The sequence below is a fragment of the Nelusetta ayraudi genome, unplaced genomic scaffold (genome assembly GCF_046127955.1).
Source record: "Nelusetta ayraudi isolate G7.1 ecotype Tasmania unplaced genomic scaffold, CSIRO-AGI_Nayr_v1 ptg000078l, whole genome shotgun sequence".
Classification (NCBI taxonomy): Eukaryota; Metazoa; Chordata; class Actinopteri; order Tetraodontiformes; family Monacanthidae; genus Nelusetta; species Nelusetta ayraudi.
Genome location: NW_027466128.1, coordinates 316,766 through 340,014, shown reverse-complemented (window position 1 = coordinate 340,014; position 23,249 = coordinate 316,766). Strand labels below are relative to the sequence as shown.

The 23,249-nt window shown below is 46.1% G+C and overlaps 1 protein-coding gene and 1 long non-coding RNA gene across 4 annotated transcripts in view; one reads left to right on the top strand and one right to left on the bottom strand.

Annotated features, from left to right (window-relative positions):
• The window catches only part of LOC142899910 (uncharacterized), a 292,439-nt gene extending 287,632 nt beyond the window's left edge, over positions 1 to 4,807 (top strand). For 2 of the 3 annotated variants that reach the window (XM_076043837.1, XM_076043836.1), the window contains exons 13-14: positions 2,949 to 3,359; positions 3,673 to 4,807. In XM_076043837.1, coding sequence (XP_075899952.1) covers positions 2,949 to 3,359; positions 3,673 to 3,693 — 432 coding nt within the window. In that variant the 3' untranslated portion in view covers positions 3,694 to 4,807. The remainder of the gene's footprint in view (positions 1 to 2,948; positions 3,360 to 3,672) is intronic. The other variant, XM_076043838.1, reaches the window with a different exon arrangement.
• Positions 4,808 to 14,826: 10,019 nt separating this feature from the next.
• On the bottom strand, positions 14,827 to 22,374 carry LOC142899912 (uncharacterized). Its single transcript, XR_012928828.1, has 2 exons — positions 22,017 to 22,374; positions 14,827 to 16,386 (listed from the first exon to the last, which is right to left on the bottom strand). It is a non-coding gene; the product is annotated as an uncharacterized LOC142899912 (long non-coding RNA).
• Between the last annotated feature and the right edge of the window lie 875 nt (positions 22,375 to 23,249).

Here is a 23,249-nt window from a genome sequence, read left to right as displayed (position 1 = left end):
AGATCGGATTGGATAAATTGTGTCTCACTCCGGTGCTGACTCAAGACCACATTCCCCTTTCACACAGAGTCCACCTCCATTATCTAGACATCACCAGATTTTATAATAAAAAAAAATTATTTTTTTTTGTCCGTCTGCCGCATCAACCCCCTTGGCATCCGCCTACTGTCTCGTCACTGAAAACTCTCGTTCGCTCATTGTCTCTGCAGCTGAGCGTGTGCCGCCGCGGCAAAAGCCATACATAATGAATGACGCCATGTAACGAGTTGAGACCGAGTAAACAGCGCAGCCGTTAAAACATTAAGCCTTGAATATATTCACTCACCTCTCGGCATGTCTGTAAGAGCTGCTAAACTATCACACTCACACACACACACACGCGCACACACAAGCACCCGCCCGCCCCTTCCCATCTCTCTGTCATTCAGGTGTTTACTGTCATTCATACTCAGGGTTTTGTATAATCCTCTCACCACACCTGAGTGCTCCCCACTCGCTGTCACTGGATTTACCTCCCCCTCCTCACCCACCTCACCCCCACCTCACCCCCCCGCCCTCCTCTCTCACCTCACCTCTCCTCCGGCTGCACAGCCTCCCTCATCTCGCATCACAGCCATTCTTTTATGCCTGTTGTCATTCCCTATGTAAATAACCATAGATAAAATGACAGGAACAGGCGTTTTTCCTTTTTTTTGTTGTTGTCTTTTTTTCCGTTCGGCGCGTAGTGTGTTCAGTCATCCCCGCTCATCAGCTCGCTTTGTTTGTCGAATTGTCTTTGCCCGTAGCCATAAATTAGGGGCCGTGATTTAACCGGTTGAGACAACAGAGAGAGACAGCCAAACATGAATAAAACAAACGACGTGCAGAAGGTGAGACAGAGCGAGGAGGGCTGAACCCAAGGCAGAATTGGGCCAGTATATATTTCTGCTCCACTTTTGCTTGAGGAAGGCTTCATTAAGAAGTCTGTTTCCAGAACATGGTGGAAAGCGGGCTTGCGCGCGAGCGTGCCGCCGTGCGCCGCGCGAGTGCATTGGCGTGCGAGTGCGCGCGCGGCCCGTGCACGCTCGTAAAATTATTTGTGTGTGTTCACTGGAAGAGATCCCTTAAATTATTTACAGGCAGAACTCTCTAATTGGTATCAAGTTTTTAAATGGGGTCAAATGTTGTGGTGCAGTTTCATGCAGCTCGCCCCAAGTCTGCACAATTACATCTGCTGCTCCAGCGCTGCTACATAATTATGCTTAAAACCCGCGCTGTGCTGTGCTGTGCTGTGCTGTGCTGTGCTGTGCTGTGCTGTGCTGTTTGAGCCTTTTTGACGAGGACTCGCACAGTGGAGTTCAACTCACACTCAGGACAGGACATAAATCTGGACAACACAACATCATCTCTTTTGCTTTATATGCCACCGCAGCAATTATAAGCCAAGCCAAACAGGAAGTAAGTGAGGTCCTGACTCACGGCTTTAATTCAATCATTAGTACGAATGTGCCGGAAACCAACTGTGACAAACATTTTGTGCACACAGTCCTTGCCACACAATCAAATTGGCTCGGATAAGAAGTAAACAAACAAGTGGCTGACAGTTGGTTTTATCGCTAGTTTTAGCTATTTCTCCTGTTCCACATAGAATTAGGAGCAAAAAAATCTGAAAATGTTGAAGAGGTAGTAAATGATTGTTGAGGAGTGATATGGGAGCTCGCCATTCCACATATTTTGCAGTTCATTCTTAAAAAGAAGGCCAGCTTAGATTAAATAAAGTGTGTAAAATGAAATAGAAGACATCTTATGTGGATGTTCACATAATTCAAGAAAGTCAAGAAACCGGAAGTATACATACAAACACGGAAGTATAGGCACATCGTTATCAAAATCTAAGATCAGGAGATGCCTTCCGCAAGGAATTTACAAGAACTTGCCAACTTTGGTCACTCGTGCAAAGGAAGGTTGGATTAGAAATTGCTAAATGAAATGAAATTGCTAAATGACAGCCCACAGTGCTCTGGGTTAATTTTTTACAGACGTGACAATGGCCTATAGTGGCCTGTTGTGACATTGGAGTAATGCTGGAGTGCCCGCTGGGTTCCTTTCCCATTCAGGTCACACTAAAAACACAGCCTCAACAGGGCTCTCCTTGCTTGTCCTCAATGTGCCAGTATCTAAGCCCAGATAAATATGATTGGTTGTGCCAGACAAGACATCCAATGTAAAAACCTGTGCCCAACTAAACAGGCTGTGGCAGCAACTGAAAGGAACAGCCAGCTTGCTTTTGCTTTGCCATAAAAGAAAAATCATCTATCAAACTTGATGGAGGAAGTGTCAAGGCATGTGTAAAGCTGGGTCACTGGTATGAAAGGATGATGTAGCTGTTGATCACAGGAACAGTTTAAGGTCAGGTTTACAGTTTGACTCTGTGCTGAGAGTCCAGACTGTGTGAGGATGAGAACTAAGTCATTATATGGGTGGAACCAGTTCATTGCAGCATCAGAGCCTCATATAGTGTTTCAAATTGTGTGTGTGCTGCGCACAAAACACTGCGCAGCAGATCTGGTGAGTTGCTAACATCAAACAAAGGGGCGAAACACAGACACACACACACACTATGACAATACAGAGAGCTGGTATTAGATTTAAGGCCTTTAATCAAGCCAGTCTGAATTATGTTGTTCTCTGATGAAGACAAACTAAACAATTTTATCACTTCCAAACACACACACCACACACACCACACACACACACACAATCATGCAGTCAAATACAATATATAAACAACAACACACTTATTGCATCCCACTTTCTAGGATTGGGTTTCCTGCAGTCTTGCCACAGGCATCCTAAGACAGGTTGTTTGAACATTTAGTCCACTGGTTCTGTGTAAGGGGTTATTTTATTTCCATCAACAAAACCCATCTTCACGCATCTAACACGGCGATTGCATATCCTCCTCACAGAATGTCAACCATGGTTACCATGATCTTCCTGCTCAGCACAGGCCAGAGGGCTCTCAAGAGCAGGAGGAAGATGGGGAGCGTGAAAGTCCAGCAGAGGAGGAGACAAATGGAGGAAGACCGAGCAAGGATGAGGGAAATGAAGCGTCACATGATCCCACAATGGCCAAAGCCGGATCTCCAAAGGGGATGGACAGGAGAGGAAATAGCCACTCATCAATCAAAGCCCACCAGGGGGATGTGAGGGACAGTTACGGGACAGCAGGGCCGAGAGGCGGCGATGTAGTCTTCACTACCTTGCACATATTACCCAGGGCAGAAAGAGAGGAGCAGCGGAGGAGCAGCATGCGCATGTTGCCCAACCTGCTGACAGGACGGCAGACTCACAGCAAAGTTTCAGCTGAGTCGCAGAAGGTTTGTTTTAATGAGAGGGGATATAACATAGGGCACAATTAAAAAATTAGGATGGACCCCATAATGTTGTATAGCTGACAGCAGAATTCTTTGCAAACACTGGTATGGTCAGTCAGTGCAACGTGATCAACAAATGAGTATTTCAGTTTACATTAGGTTAACGTTAGGACCTGTGACCTTAGGTTAAAATGCAGGTGCCTTTGAAGTTCTTACTTTGTTTGTTTCATCCACTTCCAGTCAAAGAAAATCAATAATAGTGTTTTATGCATTCTGAACAAAAAATTCTTATACACACCCTGTTTTTTGCCTTCAGGAGAAATCTGCAGACACCTGACTGAAGCCTCGTGTCAACAATGAAAAGTTGTACAATACACTTGTCATGTAATACTGATCAGTATATCAAGCACGTATCGACCCACCAAGAAACACATGATTGTCCACCTCCTCCCTCACGCAAAGGCAAGTGGTTTCTTCACCAGACGTCTCTTGGAAAACAGAAAAGGTGTTTATTTTAATCACAAAAAAAACATGGTTGTGGTCACATACTGTATTAAGCCTGAGGTGGTAGTAGTCTACCACTTTTTTAATAGGTGACTGGAGAAAAGGGCTTTTTTTGCTGCGTTCCAATAACAGCCTCCAGATCGTCCTCAGTGATCTTTATTTTAGCTGTCACTGACATTTGCCAAGTGTTCCACTAACATAGCAACCTCACCACCGCCACCACAACATGACTCATACATTAGTGTGCTGCCATGGCAAGATTATATATGATGAAGTTTTATCACAGTGAGAGTATTGCAAAATACATTTCTCAGTGTCTTAGTGTCCACTATCAGCTGTGTTGACTATTGATTTTCATAGTTTTTATGTATTATTAACAAATTTTATGAGAAAATTAAAGTTGTATTCATAACTTGTAATCAGCAATCATCTAACAGTCTTGTGATGATTAGAATTCCTCTCGCAGCTCGACTTTCCATGTGGTGTACTTTTAGTTTGGCACAGCTTGCAGTAAAAACTCAGCCCCACCCTCTCACCCCATACGTGCGGTCACAGGCAGGCTTCAAAGCAGAGAAAGCAGAGCTGGCAGTTTTTGTCATGAGCAATCCCATCACGCCGCTAAGGGTTTTGCACTTGGGCCTCTTCTCCTGGTGCATTTATCGTTATATTTTGACTGTCAGCTGTCTCATAAGACTTGAAACCACAAACTGCAAAAGACAATGAAACATAAAGTTATGAAAGGAGATTTAAACCACCAACCTTTTGACCACAATCAGGCTATTATCACCTGAAGCTGTTTGTTCTGTCCAAGTTTAGGTGAGAACATCGTGAAGTGTTTTTACTGCAAGCAGAGCTAAAAGTCCCTAAATGTAATGAACACATCATTAAATAAAAAATTAAATGTGTTACTAATAGATGAAAAGTGGAAATAAATACAAATGAATGATTTGATAATTACATGTTTTCTGTTGAAATGACTATTCACTTGTTTCAGGAATATTCAATGATTTCAGGGTTATTATTGAAATCTTCAGTGCTTCCTGTGCCTGCAATGCCACAGTGAAACACTGAAATACTGCATTCATTTACAGCAATAAGGCTGCATATGCTGAGAGGAACACCTAGCTCTGCTCAATAGTTCATTTTTAATTTAATTGAATTGAAATAATTACATTTCTATCTGTGTTGTTTAGCAGAGTGGTTCGACAAGCGAGTCTGTGCGTTCGCTGCGTGGTTTCAGAGAATTGCAGCAATCTGTTAATGCAATGAAAACAAGTGGCTACAGCAATTTATTGATATCAGAAAGTCTTTATTATCTTCCAATATTGTATTTTGAATACAGTTGTAGCAAGGCAGGACACAGGAAGAGCGGTAAATAGGAAGTGACATCACGCAAGGAGCGGGAGGGGAGTTTAGAAAACAGAGACAACTGAGCTGAATGACGGAGGGAACTTCAGAAAAAGAATGAAGAAGTAGAAGCAGGAACGAAAGAAAGTGAGAAGTGAGGCAAGGAACAGAAGGATAAGAAACCTGAATTGGGATATAAAAACCAACAGCTAGATAACCGTAGTGACCTGGAAGTGGCACAGCCAATGAGCGGTTCAAGGAGTAGGGGAGAAATGAGCTCTGTGGAAACAGTCACCTGTTTGGAAGCAACAATTCACAGCTAAGTCCCTCCCCCTCCTCTTTCCCCCACCATCTGGCTGCTGAAGTCACTTGCTCTTTCTTTCTCACACAACTCTACTACACACACTCACACACACACACACACACACACACACACACACACACACACACACACTTCCTCTAACCTGAATACACACACTCACCACACACTGATTTCTAAAGAACTTTCTTACATATCGGGTTGTTGGTTCATGATTTTTCCTTTTAAAATAAACCCTTGTCCTGTGTTTGCAGAATTGTTTGTTAAATGATATATATTTGTAGGAAATTTGACTGCTGAACATTTTAGTTGTAATTTTGCTGGACTTTAAGGAAACATTTTCTATGAACTAATTTTTTTAGTTTCCTTGTGTTGTTCATGTTTTAGGGAGACGATGGTCACTTCTCTTTCTCACCTCTTCAATTATTTAAAGAAATGGAAAAACTCTGGGTAGGCGTCCACCTCTAGACAGTACGAAGGATGTTTTGAAGGCCTTAAGTGAATCATACACATAAATCACAGGTCAAAAGAATGCTAAATGTGGCTGAATCCTGCAAGGTATGTCAGTTGTGAAATGAACAGACGTTTGGGAGCCAAAAGAGCCGCCTCTTCTTTGTGAAGTGGGCCGACTGATCTGACTCACTGAAGAACCAGAATTCTCTTCACCAAGTGAGAAATTCCAATCCAGGAGTGAGTGAACAGCGAGAAGTGATTTAAAACGTAGGTTGGGAATGACTTTCAAAATAAGGGCATGCCGGACTCGTGGCATTGAGACATCCACCGGCCCGCCCGCCCTCCCCACCATCATCTGTAACACTCCCCGTGGTTTGTTTTGGTGTGTGTGAGTGAGTGCTGGTTGTGTTTATCACGTCTCTGGCCCGCGAGACTCCTGCCAATCGATTCAAGGTGAGACCTGTCGATTAAACACCCTGAGCTGCGCTCTCTGCCTAACCCCAGGGTGATTCAATTCCAACCCCTTCCACGCACACACCAGCGCAGACTGGCCCACGCGCGCACACACCCACTTCACCTGTCATCCATCAATACCTCCATCAGGGCCTCTATTGATCCCCTCCGTCCACCCTCTCCACCCCGTGCAGTAGAACATCAGAGCCGAGACGGCCGACGTCCGCGCAGGTTTAATTTTTGACAGATTTACAATAAAGCCCGAGTTATTATTTAACTCTTCCGGGCCGCAGCGCGCTCTTTGATTTAGCATCCCGGGAGGGGATGAGTTACAGCTGACGCGGAGAATCTGCCGTGGCTGGAATGGTAGGCACTCAGTTCATAACTCAGCTGCCGAACGTGTAGTTAGTCAATCACTTGATCTGTAATCACAAATGCTGCCAGAAATTACATGAGTGATGAGCTGTAATAAAAGCACTTACTTTTCCTGTTCTGTCTCTTAAGTGTTATTGGCAGACCCCTCTCTCCCAGGAGGCCGTGGCTGTGAAACAAAATCCCGATATAAACTGCCTCATTGGTCCCTGCCTCACGCTCGTTCTCTCTGGTGCGTGTGTGTCTATGTGTCTGTGTGTGTGTCTGCATGTGTGTGTTGATGCAGAATGCTCCCCTACAGAGCGACACAAAGCTCTTTTTTTTTTTTCTGACAGCCTTACCTCTCGCTCTCGGATGGCATTTCTCCAGGACGAATGATCCGGTGAAAACACTCCACCACTCCACCATTTATAATCTCTAATGTCGGCTGAGGTGCGAGGAAATACACTTCAATACAGTTATGGAAATAAATACATTTCCATATAACTACCGAGCCATCGGTGCTTTAGCATTCTGTGTAGCATGCTACTGAATTGATTCACTTTACAGGAATAATCGTGTGGAAACTTGGGGCCTTATGCTGCTGTAAAGTTTAACACAGGCTGAAACTAACCAACTGCGCATATGTGCAAATAAATATGGAAATAACTGGAACAAAAGAAATGAAGACAAAACGGTGATGCAAAAGAAAAATTTCAACGCTCTCCAAACAGGGTTCTACCAATCACACCAAAACAAGCCACATTGATGCATGTCATGTTACAGTAAAAAAAAAAATATATATATATATATATATATGTTTTTGACCCTTGCTTTTATTAATCAGATAAAAGCATATACTGCAAGCGTAGCCGTGCACCGCCGTGTTGCCGTGCGCCAGTGGTCGTAGCCTAAGCCGCTGAAATTGCCTGATTCTCATCTCCGCCGAGCTGTCCTGATAAGTTATGGCGCATCAAAGACGTGACCTTATGTTCAGGTAATCAAACATCTCAGGGCCACAGCACAAACCTTTCTCCGACTGTCTGGCAACTCCCAGCTCCATAGCCTTTGGCAAGAGGTCACGCGTGACACTTTTATTGATACGGACCTCTGTAATAATTACACAGCGTCTTGCATGCACTATTGATCAGACGTATTGATAAAATCATATTTTACTGTAAAGGTCTGTTGATTTGATGCATTACAGCATAAATCTCCCCTCACAAGCGGCTGATTTGGAACCCCCGCTGCTGACTGATGGATGCACCTGCAGATAAACACCACGAGTGCCCGCGTGCGCAGGGACAGGGTTTGAGTATTTATAACTGTTGTTGGAGCGGGATCATCACGGAGAGAGGTTAAAGACGGATGGAGACGCACACCATATCCATATTGTTATAAATGGACGATCACATACGGCTAAACAGCCCCCCCACGTGTGATGTAATGTGTAAGCGAGGGTGTTTATAAAGTCGCCGCTCCGTCTTTTCATGATTTGTATTGTCAGCAGAGTCTGGATGTGCGTGGTGGTAATAGATTCTGATGCGGTTCAAATGCCTGGTGGTGAATGGGAAATAGAGATGAATGTGACAGACCGCACAGAACTTGTCCCGTATATTAAACGGCCACTGCCAGAGAGGGAAAGCTAGATGGGGTAATGGCTGGTGTGTGGGGAAATGTCATCGCAGGTAATATGGCACCAAAAAAAAAAAAAAAAATTGAATCCTCAAAGCTGACCTCTGCAGTTACTTTTATAGGAAGGACATGATCTTCAGAGGTAAAACTTTCCCCGGCCTACATTAGCTGCCGTAGCTTTTCTGCCATAAAAGACGCTTTAGTCATATTCATATATATTGAGTTTAAATTCAGACTCGGGCTACACTGAGAGTGTCAGCTGTAATATACTGGCGCTGACAGTCTCAGGCATTATCGCCCTTAAAATGGAAAAACACGTAGGTAAAATAAATGACAATTACAAATTTATGACTTTTGAGGCAAGATAATTTGCTTTTTATGGTTTGGATTAAAAAGCAACTAACCAGACTGTGCTTCCGCCTTGGCCGGCTGTTCAAAAGCATGTTTTCTTTTTGGACATTTCTCTGGCTGGATTTTGAGCCACTTGGGGGTAGTTAGCGAAGGCTGTGGTGCACCAGTCACAGGCTGGTTTCCACATTTAAGGAGCCAAGGAGACATGGTCGGATTCCGGAGGCCTTACAAAATTCTGCAATCCAGGGATATGAATTTAATTGCTGCCCCAGAATCGCTGGGAAGTTTTTTCAGGGGGGGGGACATTGAAATGTTCAATGAAAACTAGTTTGACCACAACTTTCGTTCTATTTTGATCAAAATAACAGGGTACGCTCGTGATGCATGATGATATAACAACAAGATCAGTGCTGGTTTTAAAGCGTTATGTTAACGTTAGATGATAAAACAATGTTTCAAAAACTCAAAACCACTTAAAGCATAGTTTATTGGTTTTTAACATGAGTTGATGCATTAGAAGAACTTGATATGTGACCTTGCTCCTGCCTCTTGATATAATGAACGGCTGTCTTGCCACAAGGAGACCTAATGTTTTTAGTTGTAAAATTAGCTGGAAAATACTGGCTTTCAAAAATAAGCAAGAGTCCAATATCATTTCTCCTATTCATGTTTACAAATTGAAACCTAATATAAGAGAATAAAAGTGCCCAGTGTAGACAGAATATAAAAGAAACAAAAGTAAAAAAAAATAAAATAAAAAAAATTTAAAAAAGAAGAAGAAGAAATGTATTTCTAGGAAAAACAAAAAAACACATCTTTCAACTGGCTTTCCAGAATTTCCTCCTTGCAATTTTTGTGATCAGTTGAGGATCGCACATCTATAGGGTGCCATACATATACGCTATGGAATATATCCCTGGAAGATGTGACGTAACCAAAGCATACCAGTGGCTATGAACTCACTCAATACTTTTGTACCAGTGGCTGTTTGAAATGCTAATACAGAGCTTGTGAAATAGCAACAATACCGCCTGTGTGCTCCCCAGAGCTGACGGGAGAAGGCAGAGCGAGACAAAGGCGGTTTTTAATCTGAGCAGGAAGCATACAGTGGCGATTCACTGTGACACGGTGATTGATATGAGTGAGCGCCGTATTTACCGAGTCTGACGCGATCGGAGAAACAGAGTGTTTTCTTCCCATCCCGTACGCTTATCTCTCTCCATAAATCACTGCCAATGGGATGCATAAATGTGAACGAGCAGACCTCGCGCTGCCCAGACTCGGGCGATTCCACTCTGACCTTTGAGTTTTGCGCTGGCCACTGATGCTAAGCGCGTGGCACAACCTCCCCTAACCTTGGTCTATTCGTACTTAGTAGCAACAAAGCCTGATGGTCCTGTAGGCATCATGCAGTGCCAGAAACACACCAACCAAGCCGGCTCTTAATATTGTCTACGTGTGCCAGCGAAGGAGGAGAAGACGTGATCCATCATATCCTGTTCATTAGTCTGTGTCTTTATAGCGTTGCCTCCATTACGCCTTGCCCGGCGGCACGCTATGATGTCCCTGTGTCTGCGCTAACCTTTGACTCCGGCCAGTGCTTTAAAGGTGCTGCACTTTGCCCTCTCCCATTTGACCTGACTGAAGTATACTTTTATAATTGCCCCTGTCGCTATCAAATGCACATATGAGAGGTTGCAGGGCCAAGGGGGGGGGGGGGGGGCCCAAGTCTGTCCACTAACCTTTTGGCCTCTTGTTCATCCATTCTGCTCAAAGCGACTTTCAGCGGGCGTCCCCCACCCCACCACTACCCACAATCCCATACTGTATTAGTCTGCATGTTGGATTTATTGATGGCGCTCTGGAAATATTTTATTGGTCAGTCGCGACCTTTGACTGGGGCAATGCAAACACTAACCTGCCTAAAGCTTGCTATTGACGTCTGTGTGTGTGTGTGTGTGTGTGTGTGTGTGTGTGTGTGTGTGTGTGTGTGTGTATATAATATGTATGTGTAAGATCACATGCTAATAAACTAAAGATTTAGAGAGGCTGCAGACCTGAAGTCTTTTGGACTTTTAACGCTGTAAGGTCATCATTGGCTTTTTGCTCTCCATGCAAAATCGCTAATGGCATTAAACTATCCAGTTGCAGAAACTTGGAGGCAAAATGTTATTGGAGCATGCTGAAGAGTACTTGTATCGTATCCATAAAAAGCATGTTTAAATCAAATGAAAGGAAATCAAATAATAAGTCTGTCAGTGCCAAAGAGCAAAGCACAAATAAAACAAATGAAAAGGCATCTTGCTGTTATTATGGTCCAATGCTATGGAACAAGGTCCAGCCACCAGCATTAGCAGTTTCAAAACACAGCTTTTTTTACTCTTGCTTTTCAGTTTCATTTCCATGTATTAAAATAATTCCTTTTTCTTGATATTAACTTTAATCTTTCATTGGAACCCATGCTATTTTATTGATATGGGTGGATTTTAGTTTTTAGTTTCAGTCTTCTTTTTACATTGTATGTAATGTATTTTATTCTCATCAAGCACTTTGAGCTGCTGTTTGCATGAAAGGCGCTGTACAAATAATGTTTATTATAACTCAAAATTGCATTCATTTTCGTTTATTAGTTTGCCCTACCTGTCTTCTTATTCGACATTAACAAGTGTAAGTCTGTCAAAGTCAGTGTACCTTCCACTGAAGCGCCCACAATTAAGATAAGCCCGGCCACAGCTGTACAATTACCTGCCAACTAACCTTTTTCTGGAGGCACTTAAGAATGTAAGGACTCCTGAGGATAGCTGTGTAGCCGCAGTAGAACAAGCACTTCAACAGGCCAGACAGCGCGGCCGGGGGGCGGTGAGGGTGATGGTGGTGGGAGGTTGTCGGGGGGTGAGCGGTAAGAGAATGCAGGGCTCGAGAAAGGGCAACAATGAGAAAGAAAAGGTGATAGAAATAGAGAAAAAGACAGCATCGTGGCCAGATTACCTAATCCTCTGTCTGAGAGCCGCATTTGAAGGACCTGGCGGTGTCAGACATGAGTGGGCTTTGTGCGGGTTTACCCAGGAGAGGCCAGCTTAGCGTTGTGGAGGTGGTGTTGGTGGTGGGGGGGTTCTAGTGGAACACCAGGTGACCCGTGGGCTGTCCCCCGAGCACAGACCCAGCCTGTGGTTTTGTAAACACTGTTAAATTGATTGCGGGGAGCTGATGAGATTTCCCTGCAGTCTGGGTCATTATCACAAGCTCTAACTCACTCGCACCGATGCCCTCTATGGATTGTCGCTCTGATCCGCGCTGCCGTTTATGCCGAGAAAAAAAAAAAAAACTCCTCCTGTTCTGCAGGTCGTGGGGGGGCAACGAGACAGACGGTACACGACAAGCAAGAATTCCGAATGCACCGCGAGTTTTGAAAATTGATAAACTGCGGCTCGGGTTACCTGACAGAATGCTCCGCGCGGCGTTTTTTAGCAGCGGTCACGGTGTTGCAGTCTCCCCCCGCTGCGCGGCGGCGTGGGTCTCAGCTCCGTGCGGTGATATCTGATCCTGAAAACCCCGCCGGGCAGCCACAGCAAATCAACAATGGATTAATGGATCTGGTTCTGCTCGTAAATCTCGGCGGGATTGGAAAAGCGTTCGAGGACAGTCAGCCCCGTAGTGGTGTGCCTAATGTTACAGGCAGTTTGGGTTTCCCATCGCTCAAGCCGGTGACAGGCCCAGTAAAGATGTGGCGGCGGCGGCCGCGTCTTACGCCTGCGTTAAATCAGCCGGCGTCAGGGAACGCCGGCATCGTCAGCCCGCCGCTGATTCATGTACGCGCATTTGTTTACGGAACAACCCGGATGTGCCGCCTGACGGGTGGGACGCTTTTTCCTGACGCCCGTCAACTTGGACGTGCACTAAATCCACCGGCGTCGCCGCCTCCCACCCTCTCACACCTCGACAATACCGCTCGACCCCCCCCCCCCCCCCCCCCCCCCCGCCGGCGCCGCCGTGTCGTCAGGCCTCGCCGTAGATCACGACGTTAACGGTCAGCCGTTCCTGCAGGTGTGCGGGGGGAAACGGCCGTAACTGCTTCCATTACCGGCGGGTGGGGGGGGGGCGGCAGGACTCCCGCAGCCGCCCCCCAGACAGCGCCGTCATTACCCATCCATTGTGAGGCCTGAGAGGGAGCTGTAAGTACAACAGACTTATGGCTTTGTTAGACTGCGAGGAGAGGACGCTCTTATCGGGCAGGTGTGGGAGGGGGGATGGAAGCGAGGTGGTGGGAGGGGTAGTCCGGGGGGGTGAGGATGTATCGAGCAGCGGGCAGCAGAGCGGAGTGCCGGCCCACTCCGGCCCGGCCCGGCCCGGCCCCGGCGAGAGGCTGTGCTGCTATTTGGTGCTATTTTTACAAGAAACAGGTTGATTTGTCTTAGGCCATTACCGTCGATTACAGCTGCAAGTCTCGGGGAAAAAGGTGGGAAGCGGCAGACGCTGGCATTCTGCCTAAAGAGAAATCAATGAAACAAATTAATCCTTCGCAGGCTGCGGTGACACAGTAATCCATCATTCAGGGGGGTTGCTTTTACACATCGGGGGAGCGAGGCGGAGGGGGAGGGGGGGTGGAAGGGAATGGGGTGGGGTGGGGTGAGGGAGGCTGCCGGGGGGGTTGGTGGGTGCCTGCTGGTGCGGGGGGGTGGGGGTTGGGGGTGGGATGGGGGGGGGGCAGGAGAGAGGCTCTGGGGGACAAGGGGCGACATCCTCGCTACCGGTAACAGCGAGGCAGCCGTGGGTGGCGGCGGCGAGTGGAGCGGCTCCGAGCCTCGTCCTCCTTCACATCAGCCTCGGCCGCCCCGGAGGACCCGCACAGCGGCACTTAGCGTGTCGCCTGTCCCCTGCCCTCCCTCCCCTCCCTTCCCCTCCCAACCCCTTCCCCCCAGCAGGTTGACAGCGACGGCAAGAGCTTTGATATTAATTTGCACCGAAGCACAAAGCGAGCAAACTGTTCGTACATGCAGCTTAGGGGCAAATAAATTGGTAAGGGGGGGAAAAAAACAGGAGGTCGTAAGGTCGACGGAGATATCTAGGGGTCAGAAAACGATGCAGGGGTCCCGGGGAATATTTACACAGCAGGTGCAGATCATCCGCACCCTCAACCACGTGTTTATTCTTTTGTCTTAGCGTTCAGTGTCGCGTCGTACATGATGATACCTGCAGCACCTCATATGTTTGCATCGTGTCCGAGATGTAGATGTTGGCTCAGTGAAGGCAACAAAACAGATTTGCGTCGCTGATGCTGAGTGTGCTGTCTGAAAAAAAAAAAAAAAAAAAACACCCGCCCGATGGAGCCATGTGATCAGCAACAGTCCTGTCAGGGCCAAGATCCATGTGAAGCGGCTGTACCCTCGGATGACTCACATCACAGCCAACATCAAATGGCATCTCAATTCAGCTGGGAGTGAAGACAGAGGGGGAGACTTGGAAGAAAAAGGAACACACAGGCGCATTTTTATTGACTTTTTTTTATTTTTCATTTTTATTAACATCTTTGCAGTGTTGCATTGCCTTTTATTCACATTACATCATTATGAAGCCAGCTTTAAAAAAAAAAAAAAAAAAAAAAAAGTGGGGGGTGGGGGGGTGGAGTGCAATGTGGCTGGGTGTTACTGTACCAGCCTGCTGGTACACTCTGCTGCTCTCTGGGTCCTTCAGTGGCACCGGCTGATGTTCATCGACAGTGACTGTGTGTGTGTGTGTGTTTTTACAGCAGTGATTTATATCTGCAGACTTGATGGAGGGGCAGAGGGGGGGGGTGTTGTGGGAGGGAGGTCGGGTCGGAGAGGTGCAGGGTCATTACGTGGAAAAAAGAAAAAAAAAGAAAAAAAATAGAGAGATATTGCAGAAAGGTAATTTGCAGTGTCATTGTAATAGGAGGTGCCACTTATCTTAACCAGCTTTCCGGAGAGGAACACCAGCGGCCCTCCCTCCCTTTTTTTCCCCCTCCCCCGTAAAGACACAGGTGGTAGCATTCTGTGGAACGGCATGTTAGAAAATCTGAGAAAATAGTGGGTGGAGGAAGGAGCGGAGGGAGGGTGGGACGGGGTGTGCTGCGAGGAGAGAGAGAGAGAGAGAGAGAGAGAGAGAGAGGCTGAGATTGGGCAGGGTGGTGCCGCGGAGAGGAAGGGTGAGAGTGGTCAGAGAGTGGAGGGAGGGAGGGAAGAAGGAGCGATAGGCTGGAAAAATGTGGGGATATTGCAGCAGAGCGGCTGGTGTGAGGAGGGAGGCAGAGAGAAGTGTTGCCGGAAATGCTGGAACCAGCAGCGTGTGTGTGTGTGTGTGTGTGTGTGTGTGTGTGTGTGTGTGTGTGTGTGTGTGTGTGTGTGTAAAAAAAAAAAAGGAAAGAAAGAAGGAAAGAAAAACAAAACTCACGCTGCAACATTTCTCATCCTTGACATCACTGACAAGCTTTCCAAACACACGCGGCGTCGCTCTCGACGTGCAGGGCTGCCGTCGTACCCGAGTCTTTTCTTTTTTCTTTTTTTTCCGGCGCAGCCTTGAGAGCGACGACGCCTCCTCGCCAACCAGCCCGCCGCACCTCTCGCCCTCGCTGGCGCAACCAGAACGCATTTTGTTTCTGCGTCGGCGAGAACTTTAGGTCCGGGCGAGGGAGAGGGGGGCCTGCTGGAGGAGGAGAGAACGCTGGGAGGAAGGAGGGAAGGAGGGAAGGAGGGAAGGGGTGAGGAATGACGGGGGGAGGGAGGGAGGAGGACAGAAGATTGTTGTGGAATGTTCGCAGTCCGGGCCAAAAAAACTGGGCCATCTCATTTGTCAGGGCTTGACCCCTCCCCTCCCCAACCTGACTGCGGGGTCAAAGGTCAAAGGGAACATCTGAAGGAAGCGCGTGCGCGGGCGCGCACACACACACACAAGCGAAAACACAAACACGTGTGAGAGTGTCTCTCCGTTTTGCTAACGCTCCAGAAAACATCATTCAGCACCGGGGCAGAAGACATCTGTGTATATCATTATTAATATCCTTCCCACTCTTATTTGTTTTATTAATACTTAGCGCTATGTTGACCTTGGGCCGTGAGAAGATTGACTGCCGCTTTTCCGAAAAGCATACCGTGGCGTCTTTCTTTCCAAAACAAATCAGCCGAGAAGAAGAAGAAGAAGAAGAAGAAGAGGAAGAAGAGGAAGAAGAAGTGAAGTTCTGGGACACTTGGATCCGAGTCGGGGGGGGGGGAGCGTTTAGCGCTGCCTCTCCATAAATACACTCTCCGTTAATGCAGCGTAATGAATAATCTCAAGGCGGGCCCGGGCAATAAAAGAGAGGGCATCCTCTTGAAGTCCGTCCCCCTCTCGACTTACCGTCACAGCCGCAGCGCTGGTGTTTATCGGATGTATGATTTGAGGCTCAGTAATAATCTTGTCAGCGCGCCGCTGTCGTGTCAAGTGATCTAAGCGAAGGTGTCACACTCACTCCCCTGTCCTATAATCAAACAAGCGTCCGCCGTGAATCACGTCTCGTCCAGGAGTCCTCGGTCCCTCCGCCGCGGCCGACGTGTCCCGCTGCGTCTCCAAAAACCACCCCCTCCGCCCCCCCCCCGCCGCCTGCAGGGGCCGCCGTGACGCACTCTGCCTGCGAGGAGACACCACACAAAATCAGATGCAAAGAGGGTGAGGTTAGCTCGGCTGACACACACACACACACACACACACACACACACACGCGCGCAGATAACCTTGCTGCTTCAAGTTTCAAATTAGTACCGGGATAAAGTTAGCGGTGACAATGCGGGTGGCCTGCTTCGGTGACCGACATATTATCTGGACACCTGTGTGTCAAATGTAAGACGCTGGATGACACACTGGCACCTCGCACGTGGAAAAACAGCACAATCACAGTTTGGGTTTGATAGGTTAAGCACATACTGGATGCCTTTTATTATTAATTTTGCCCTACGCTTCCACACACTGTTAGACACTAATAATAAGAGTAATTTAATAGTAACAGTGATGAAAAAGAACGTGTTTGTGTTTCTTTAAACCGGAGTCCAGCTCTGTGTCCGTTAAACAAAAGCAGGGCCGGGTATCTCCGTAACTGATACTCGGGCTTTGAGATGCATCTCAAATCCAACACCTTTTGTCATTCCTTGGCCACAGACATCAAACAGGTGCTCTGAATAATTTATCGTAGCAGTTTCACATTGATAAGGTCACAATCTGCCAGGTCTGGACGCTAAACATGGGCCACCTTCACTTCAACTGTCTCCTTCTTTTTTTTCTTTTTTCTTTTTTTTTAAGTAACACACATGTGCCCACACACGCACGCGCAACAGACACACGTTGCTCATAAGGAAGTACTCAAAATGCACTGGGGCTTAGACTCGTATGCGCTGGCACGTTGTGTGTGTGTGTGTGTGTGTGTGTGGCAGAGGGGCTGATAATGTGTGACAGAGGACTTAGTTCTTCAAATTACAAACACATTGTGTATTAAATATATCTTTCATCAATTGCTTTGCCGACTAATCTCTGCAGCTGTAAACTACAATTTATGTTATTATTATTTCTTTACTTCTTCCTCATTTATAAGAGGCTGACTTTCTGACTACGGTTGTATGTCCATTAATTTAAGGGTCACTTTTGTCTTTTAAACTTTCTTTTGTTCAAATGCTGTGTCTGTATGTTTATTTTGCTTGATTGATTTGTGGGAAGTTGCACTATACACACTAAACGACTTTTGTGTTTCCTCTGCTCTCAGACACTTCAACAGCACCACATTTCTAACATGAAAATATAAAAAAAAATAAGTATACTGCTCACAGTGGCGCCACTGTTTTTCTAACAAACTAAAGTTAACATTGAGAGGGAGCCATATGCAAGCAGCCATCAGCTCATTCTCGCAGATAAATCATTTATTCTTTAGCTTATTCAGCTGTATTTAAATATGCATTTATAAGACAAACTTAAGCACAAAGACATTGATTAGTAACATTCTACACAAACTAGATGGATAGACGTCGTGTTTCCTCTCACTTTAAAAGCACACATGGACCCCCCCCCCCCCTCCCTTCCTCTGCCGACCCCCTCTGTCGGCCCCCCTTAATAAAGGAAATACCTCTTTTTAAAAAAAATGTTTTTGCTCTCCTCTGTGTCGGAGGGTAATCTCGCTCTTTTGTCGCCGAGCTATATTTCTACTGTGTGTTGTCGGATAATGTGAGGATGGGATGAACGGTAATCTGCGTGCAGAATTCCTAAAGCTCCCTTATCCTTGTTGAATTTCTTAAGAATTCCACCTTTGCCCCTTCGGTTTCCCCGAAATAAATTACTTAAAGGGTGAGATGCCTCCGCGCAGCCCCCCCGCCGTTTGCGCAGTCAAACAGGTATGACGGCTGTTTTTTATTCTTTATTTCATTGCTTTTGAAAACTAACTCTTAAAGGTTGTGTTGCTCATGTGTTTCTTAATGTATCCCCCCCGGGGAAAGCGGAGTTTTCAAACTACTATTAAATAATTCCCACAATTAAAAATATATATATATACTATTGAAAAGTCCTTAATATCAATTATCCGCTTAAATTTGACGGTGTAATATAAACAGGTGTGTTTAAGCCGAAGCACCGGCCGCTGGAAGACAGAACTGCTCTGATGGGACGTTTCCAGTTAATTTTCTGTTCTGCTCAGTTGACTCTGTGTGTTTTGCCTCAGCTGCTGATTGATTTACGCTCTGGCTCACTTTCACTGTGGATCTCCTCAGAAGTATGCACACTCAGCTAAAACGCCATTCCCCTTCATCTTGCTTCTGCTTCTTTAAAGTTGTTTTTTTTTTTTTGGAGGTGGAGCACAACAAAATTACAGTGTTTGCACGGCGCAACCACGAGGGTTTGGGTGCTAATGGATTTATAATCTCAGTCTCTGGGATCATCCAAGGTAATTAGCACATGGGCTCTAAAGAAATGATGGTTAGGGAGCAATAAAGCCATTGCCCATAGCTTAAAGTGACAGCCCCTCTAAGTTAACTCCAACCTCAGGTCTAATTGGGATAGCCAGTGCAGTTATTGTCCTCAATTACAGTCTGGGATGCAAAATCCCTGGAAAGAGAGTCTCATTCATCACGTCTAAAAAAGTGACGCATGCCAAATCCCCGGAGACCGGAGGCCGTATTAAAAAATAATGAGGAAATAAGAAATCATACAGGATAGTCTGGATTTCAAAGCAAACTTCGGCGGATTCGCGGGAAATAAATATAACTTTAGGTATTGACGAAAATAAATGATGATGAATAAGTTTGCGGTTTCATTATAAACGGACGTTTTACACTGAAGTGTGAAGCTTCCCGGTTTAAACTAAGCACTTTTGCATCATCCACTAATAAGTCTAATGTGCAATATTGGGGAAAAAACAACAGAAACAAAACAAAAACAAAAATCTTGTTGCGTGTTAAATGCTATGGCCCTAAATGTATTTAGCCTGTAGGCTCAACGATATTTTCCCCATTTCTCACGAATGGCTTTTCCATTAAGAGCGATTAGATGATGTCTATTGAAAGTTGCTGATCCATAGGAAAAGAAAAAGCCAGCGGATAAAAGGAGATTTCAAGTGACCTTCTCGTCCCTTTCACACCAATCTGAGCCCCCAGAATAATTTGGGGATCAGATTTGGAGAAAAAAAGAAGCTACCCCCCGCCCTAACCACACACACACACACACACACACACACACACACACACACACACACACACACCCTCGCCCCCTCCTTGCCTTTTCAACGCATACACACATACATAAAATCTCCATTTCAAACGGAAATTATTTTTGATATATATATTTTATAAACGTGTACGTTCTTCTGGTATCTGACAAATGTTTTACCCTGTTATTCTAATGGCGAAAGAAAAGCAGTGACAACCGAATTAAAATCATTTCAGCACCAAACGTTTCGAAGGTTTTAACGTTTCGAACAGTTAAGCATTTCCAACCTCATTTTGTTTCCCAACAAAACAGACACTCCAAACTCCAAATCAATAAATCACCGCAGTGGTGCTGCTTGCAAGTAGGCAGCAACATATAAATAAATAAATAAATAAATAAATAAATAAATAATCCCGTCGATCATTTGCAAAGGAACATATTAGAGTGGAAACACTGCATGGAATCTAGCAGTGTCAGTGTGACATTATACTGCATGTTTTGTTGAAACGTGAAGTGTGAAGTGTAAGTCGCCCTGGAGTTAATGCGTCAATGCCTGTTTGTCTAAAATAATATAATAATTAAACGAATAATGTTCAGTTAAGCTAACAGGTGCTAACGTTCTCGTTTATGCCAGACATGCTGGTTCTTATTGCTGAGTATTTTTGTTTTCCTGTCAGCCTAAAAAAAAAACAAAAAAAACGGAAATCAGTATGAAAATATGCTTGTAACGCTTGGCTTTTTTTTTTTTCTTTCTTTTTTTCTTTTTTTCGTGAATTACTTATGGATTGCAGCGGTGCAGGCAGGCAAACGCTCTGGTGTCAGGGGTCAACCTCGGCTGCAGGGAACCGTGCAGCCCGTCCCTCACAAACACAACACACTTTGTACACAAGCAGAGAATCCCTGGAAGAAAAAAAAAGAAAAAAGAAGCGCGAGTGTTTTCTGTCGACCTGTTATGGTTTTTAGTCCTGACGGTCACATATAATCAATACTGAGCAGAGATTCGACCATTTGCTCGCCCCCTGTGCGTCCCCTCGCGTCGTTTTAAACGCTCAAGAACGCGCTCTAGTCGTCATCTGTCGTTTAATTTGGGGTGGGGTGGGGGCGGGGGGGGGCTCGCCGTGCACTCGTGACCCCGGTGTTTCCCCAATTGATTGTCCTGCTTGTTGGTTTCAGCTGCGTTTCATGAGCTCAACAAACTCCTGCAGCCGCGCTCAAGTTCTTCACCGACACATTTTTTTTGGCGTTACTGTTGCTTTTTCTCCCCCTCATAAATATTTAAAGCCCTCAAGTCTTTTGGCGTAACTATCAAAGCAGAGGCACGCTAGTGGTAATCGATTATTATTGTGCCTATTTGATTTGATCGGGGGTTACCACCTAAATTTAAATACATTTAATAATTATTTCTGCATGCAACACATGAGATTGCGGTGTGTGTGTGTGTGTGTGTGTGTGTGTGTGTGTGTGTGTGTGTGTGTGTGTGTGTGTGTGTGTGTGTGTGTGTGCCTGAAAATGCGCGCTCCAATCTGAAAGATGTCTAATAACATGTTTTTTTTTTCTCTAGGCTTAATTTAAATTGATTAGACGACTGCATGTGGAAATATTCAGAAAGATAATAGTGACAGGAGAAAAAATGAATCAGCTTCTTCACATTTTGAAAAAATAAAAATAATTAGAAAGATCTTTGTGCGTCTACAGGCAGATTAAGTGCAATGTCATTATGTAAGACCTTTTTTTTTTATTTTTTTTTTATTTATTTTTTTTTTTGCAACTGGCGCGCAGTTTTCCCAGAAAGCGGTTAACCTGGCCTACATAGTTCCATCATTTATTTAATATCACTTTCGCAGCCCTTAATGCATCAATAATGCCGCTTTGATAAATCGCACTCTGTCATCTCGCGCTTCACCGCCGCAGCCTGCCCCCTAAAACACACAGCCGACCGCGTTTTCGCCGGATCTGCGGCGTTTCCACTCGGTTAGTTGCAGCAGCAGCGGTAGCAGCAGCAGCAGCAGCGGCGGCGGCGGCGGCGGTGGCAGCGGCTGCGACTAGACGGGGCACTTGGCGCACAGCGTTAGAGAGAGAGAGGGGGGAAAGATGGCCAGCGACTGGACTCCTTGATCAGCCTTTTAATCCGGTGACACTATCGCCGAGACAAACAGCTTGTTATCGATCTTTTCATTATGTGTCCGAACAACAAATAGCCTTGAAGGTGAGACGCGCGGGACGCGCGGACGAGGAGGGGGCGATTAGAAAGAACGAGAGAGGGGAGGGGGGAAAAAAACAACAACACGGGCTCCCGTGTCCGGCGGTACTTCCAACCGGCGCGTAATAACATTACCGCAATCTGATGTACAAACGGGGGGGAAACGGGGAGGCAAGTGTCGATAATCGGCACCCATGTGGCGGCGGAGGTGGAGGAGGGGGGTGGGGGTGGGGGGGGTTAGGTGATGCGATCGCTCAGTGCCCGTTAAAAGTTGCGAGTGTGACACCGGCCAGAAGTTAGCGGTCATGTGGCGCCACGCGGTGAATTTCGCCCCCCCCTGCGCGTGTAAAGCGGTTGGAGAAATAAATCGCCGCACTTGCCTGATCGCTGGCCGGGTTGGGGTGGAGGGCTTTCATCCGGGTGGACGAGCCGCTCCCCGGTTCTGGCAGCCGCGTGCAGCCACTGTTCCGTCTCCTTCCAGTGTCCTGCCGCTGTCCACTTTCTCCCTTTTTCTCTCGCCGTTCCGCTGCTGCCTATGAGAGCCCTGCTCCCATTCGCTGTCCCCCCTCTCTCCAGCCCTGCTCTCCTCTCGTCTTTCTTCCCGCGGAGCCCCCCTTTTCTCCCCAATCTGCGGAGTTAAATCTTAATGATACACTTAACAGAGGAAAAAATCTTTGTCCGTTTTAATCTTATTGGTTTCACCATTCCCCCACCACCACCACCACCACCATCACCACCGCCACCACCACCGCCACCACCGCTCAAAGAGCCGCAGATATGGCCGGGGAGTTTGCAGTGGAGTGTCCGAGGCAGAGACGGGAGAGAGAGCTCTCTTGTTGAATACTTAAAAAAAACACACACACACACACACACACACACACACACACACACACACACACACACACACACACACATCCCATCCCTCCTTATGTGTTTCCAAAGGGGGCCACTTACATATTTACGTTCCATTACATCTGCAAATATCGTCCTGTTTGTAAAGATCGTCCCCAAACAGTCAAAGTTAAAGGACTTCACTGGTGTTGCCCCGCAGTTTTGTGTGTTTTTATTATTTCGAGTTCAGTGCATTTGCAGAATGTTGGAGAGGTTTGACCCTCTACGCTCGCTCTAAATTCAACCTGATTCTTCCGCACACGACGGACCGTTTTATTACATTGTTATTAAAGCGATATACAATTCCACACTGAAGGGAAAAAAAACAGAAGACATGCCATTAAAATGTGTTTTTGGAGGGGAAAGTTCAAAAAGGAAATGCAATACTAAAAGCATGGGGCATATTCGGGAAGTTAAAATGACCCTTAACGTTTTTTAAAATTCATATTTGATGACTCGTGCATGCATTATTATGAGGTTGTAATTGTACAACGTACGCTAGATGGCAGCGCGATCCAGACATTTTTGAGTTGGAGAGGCTGAAAGCCTGCAGGAACCCTGATACGAGGAGGGGGGAGCCGGAATCCCCATGCAAATTCCCTGCAACTTCACATGATTTTGAATTAGTGTCATTATTAAGACATAATGTGACACCAGCTCAGTGATTGCGGAGACTATAGGACTTCGGTAATTATTAAATACTGCTTATTACTCCGTC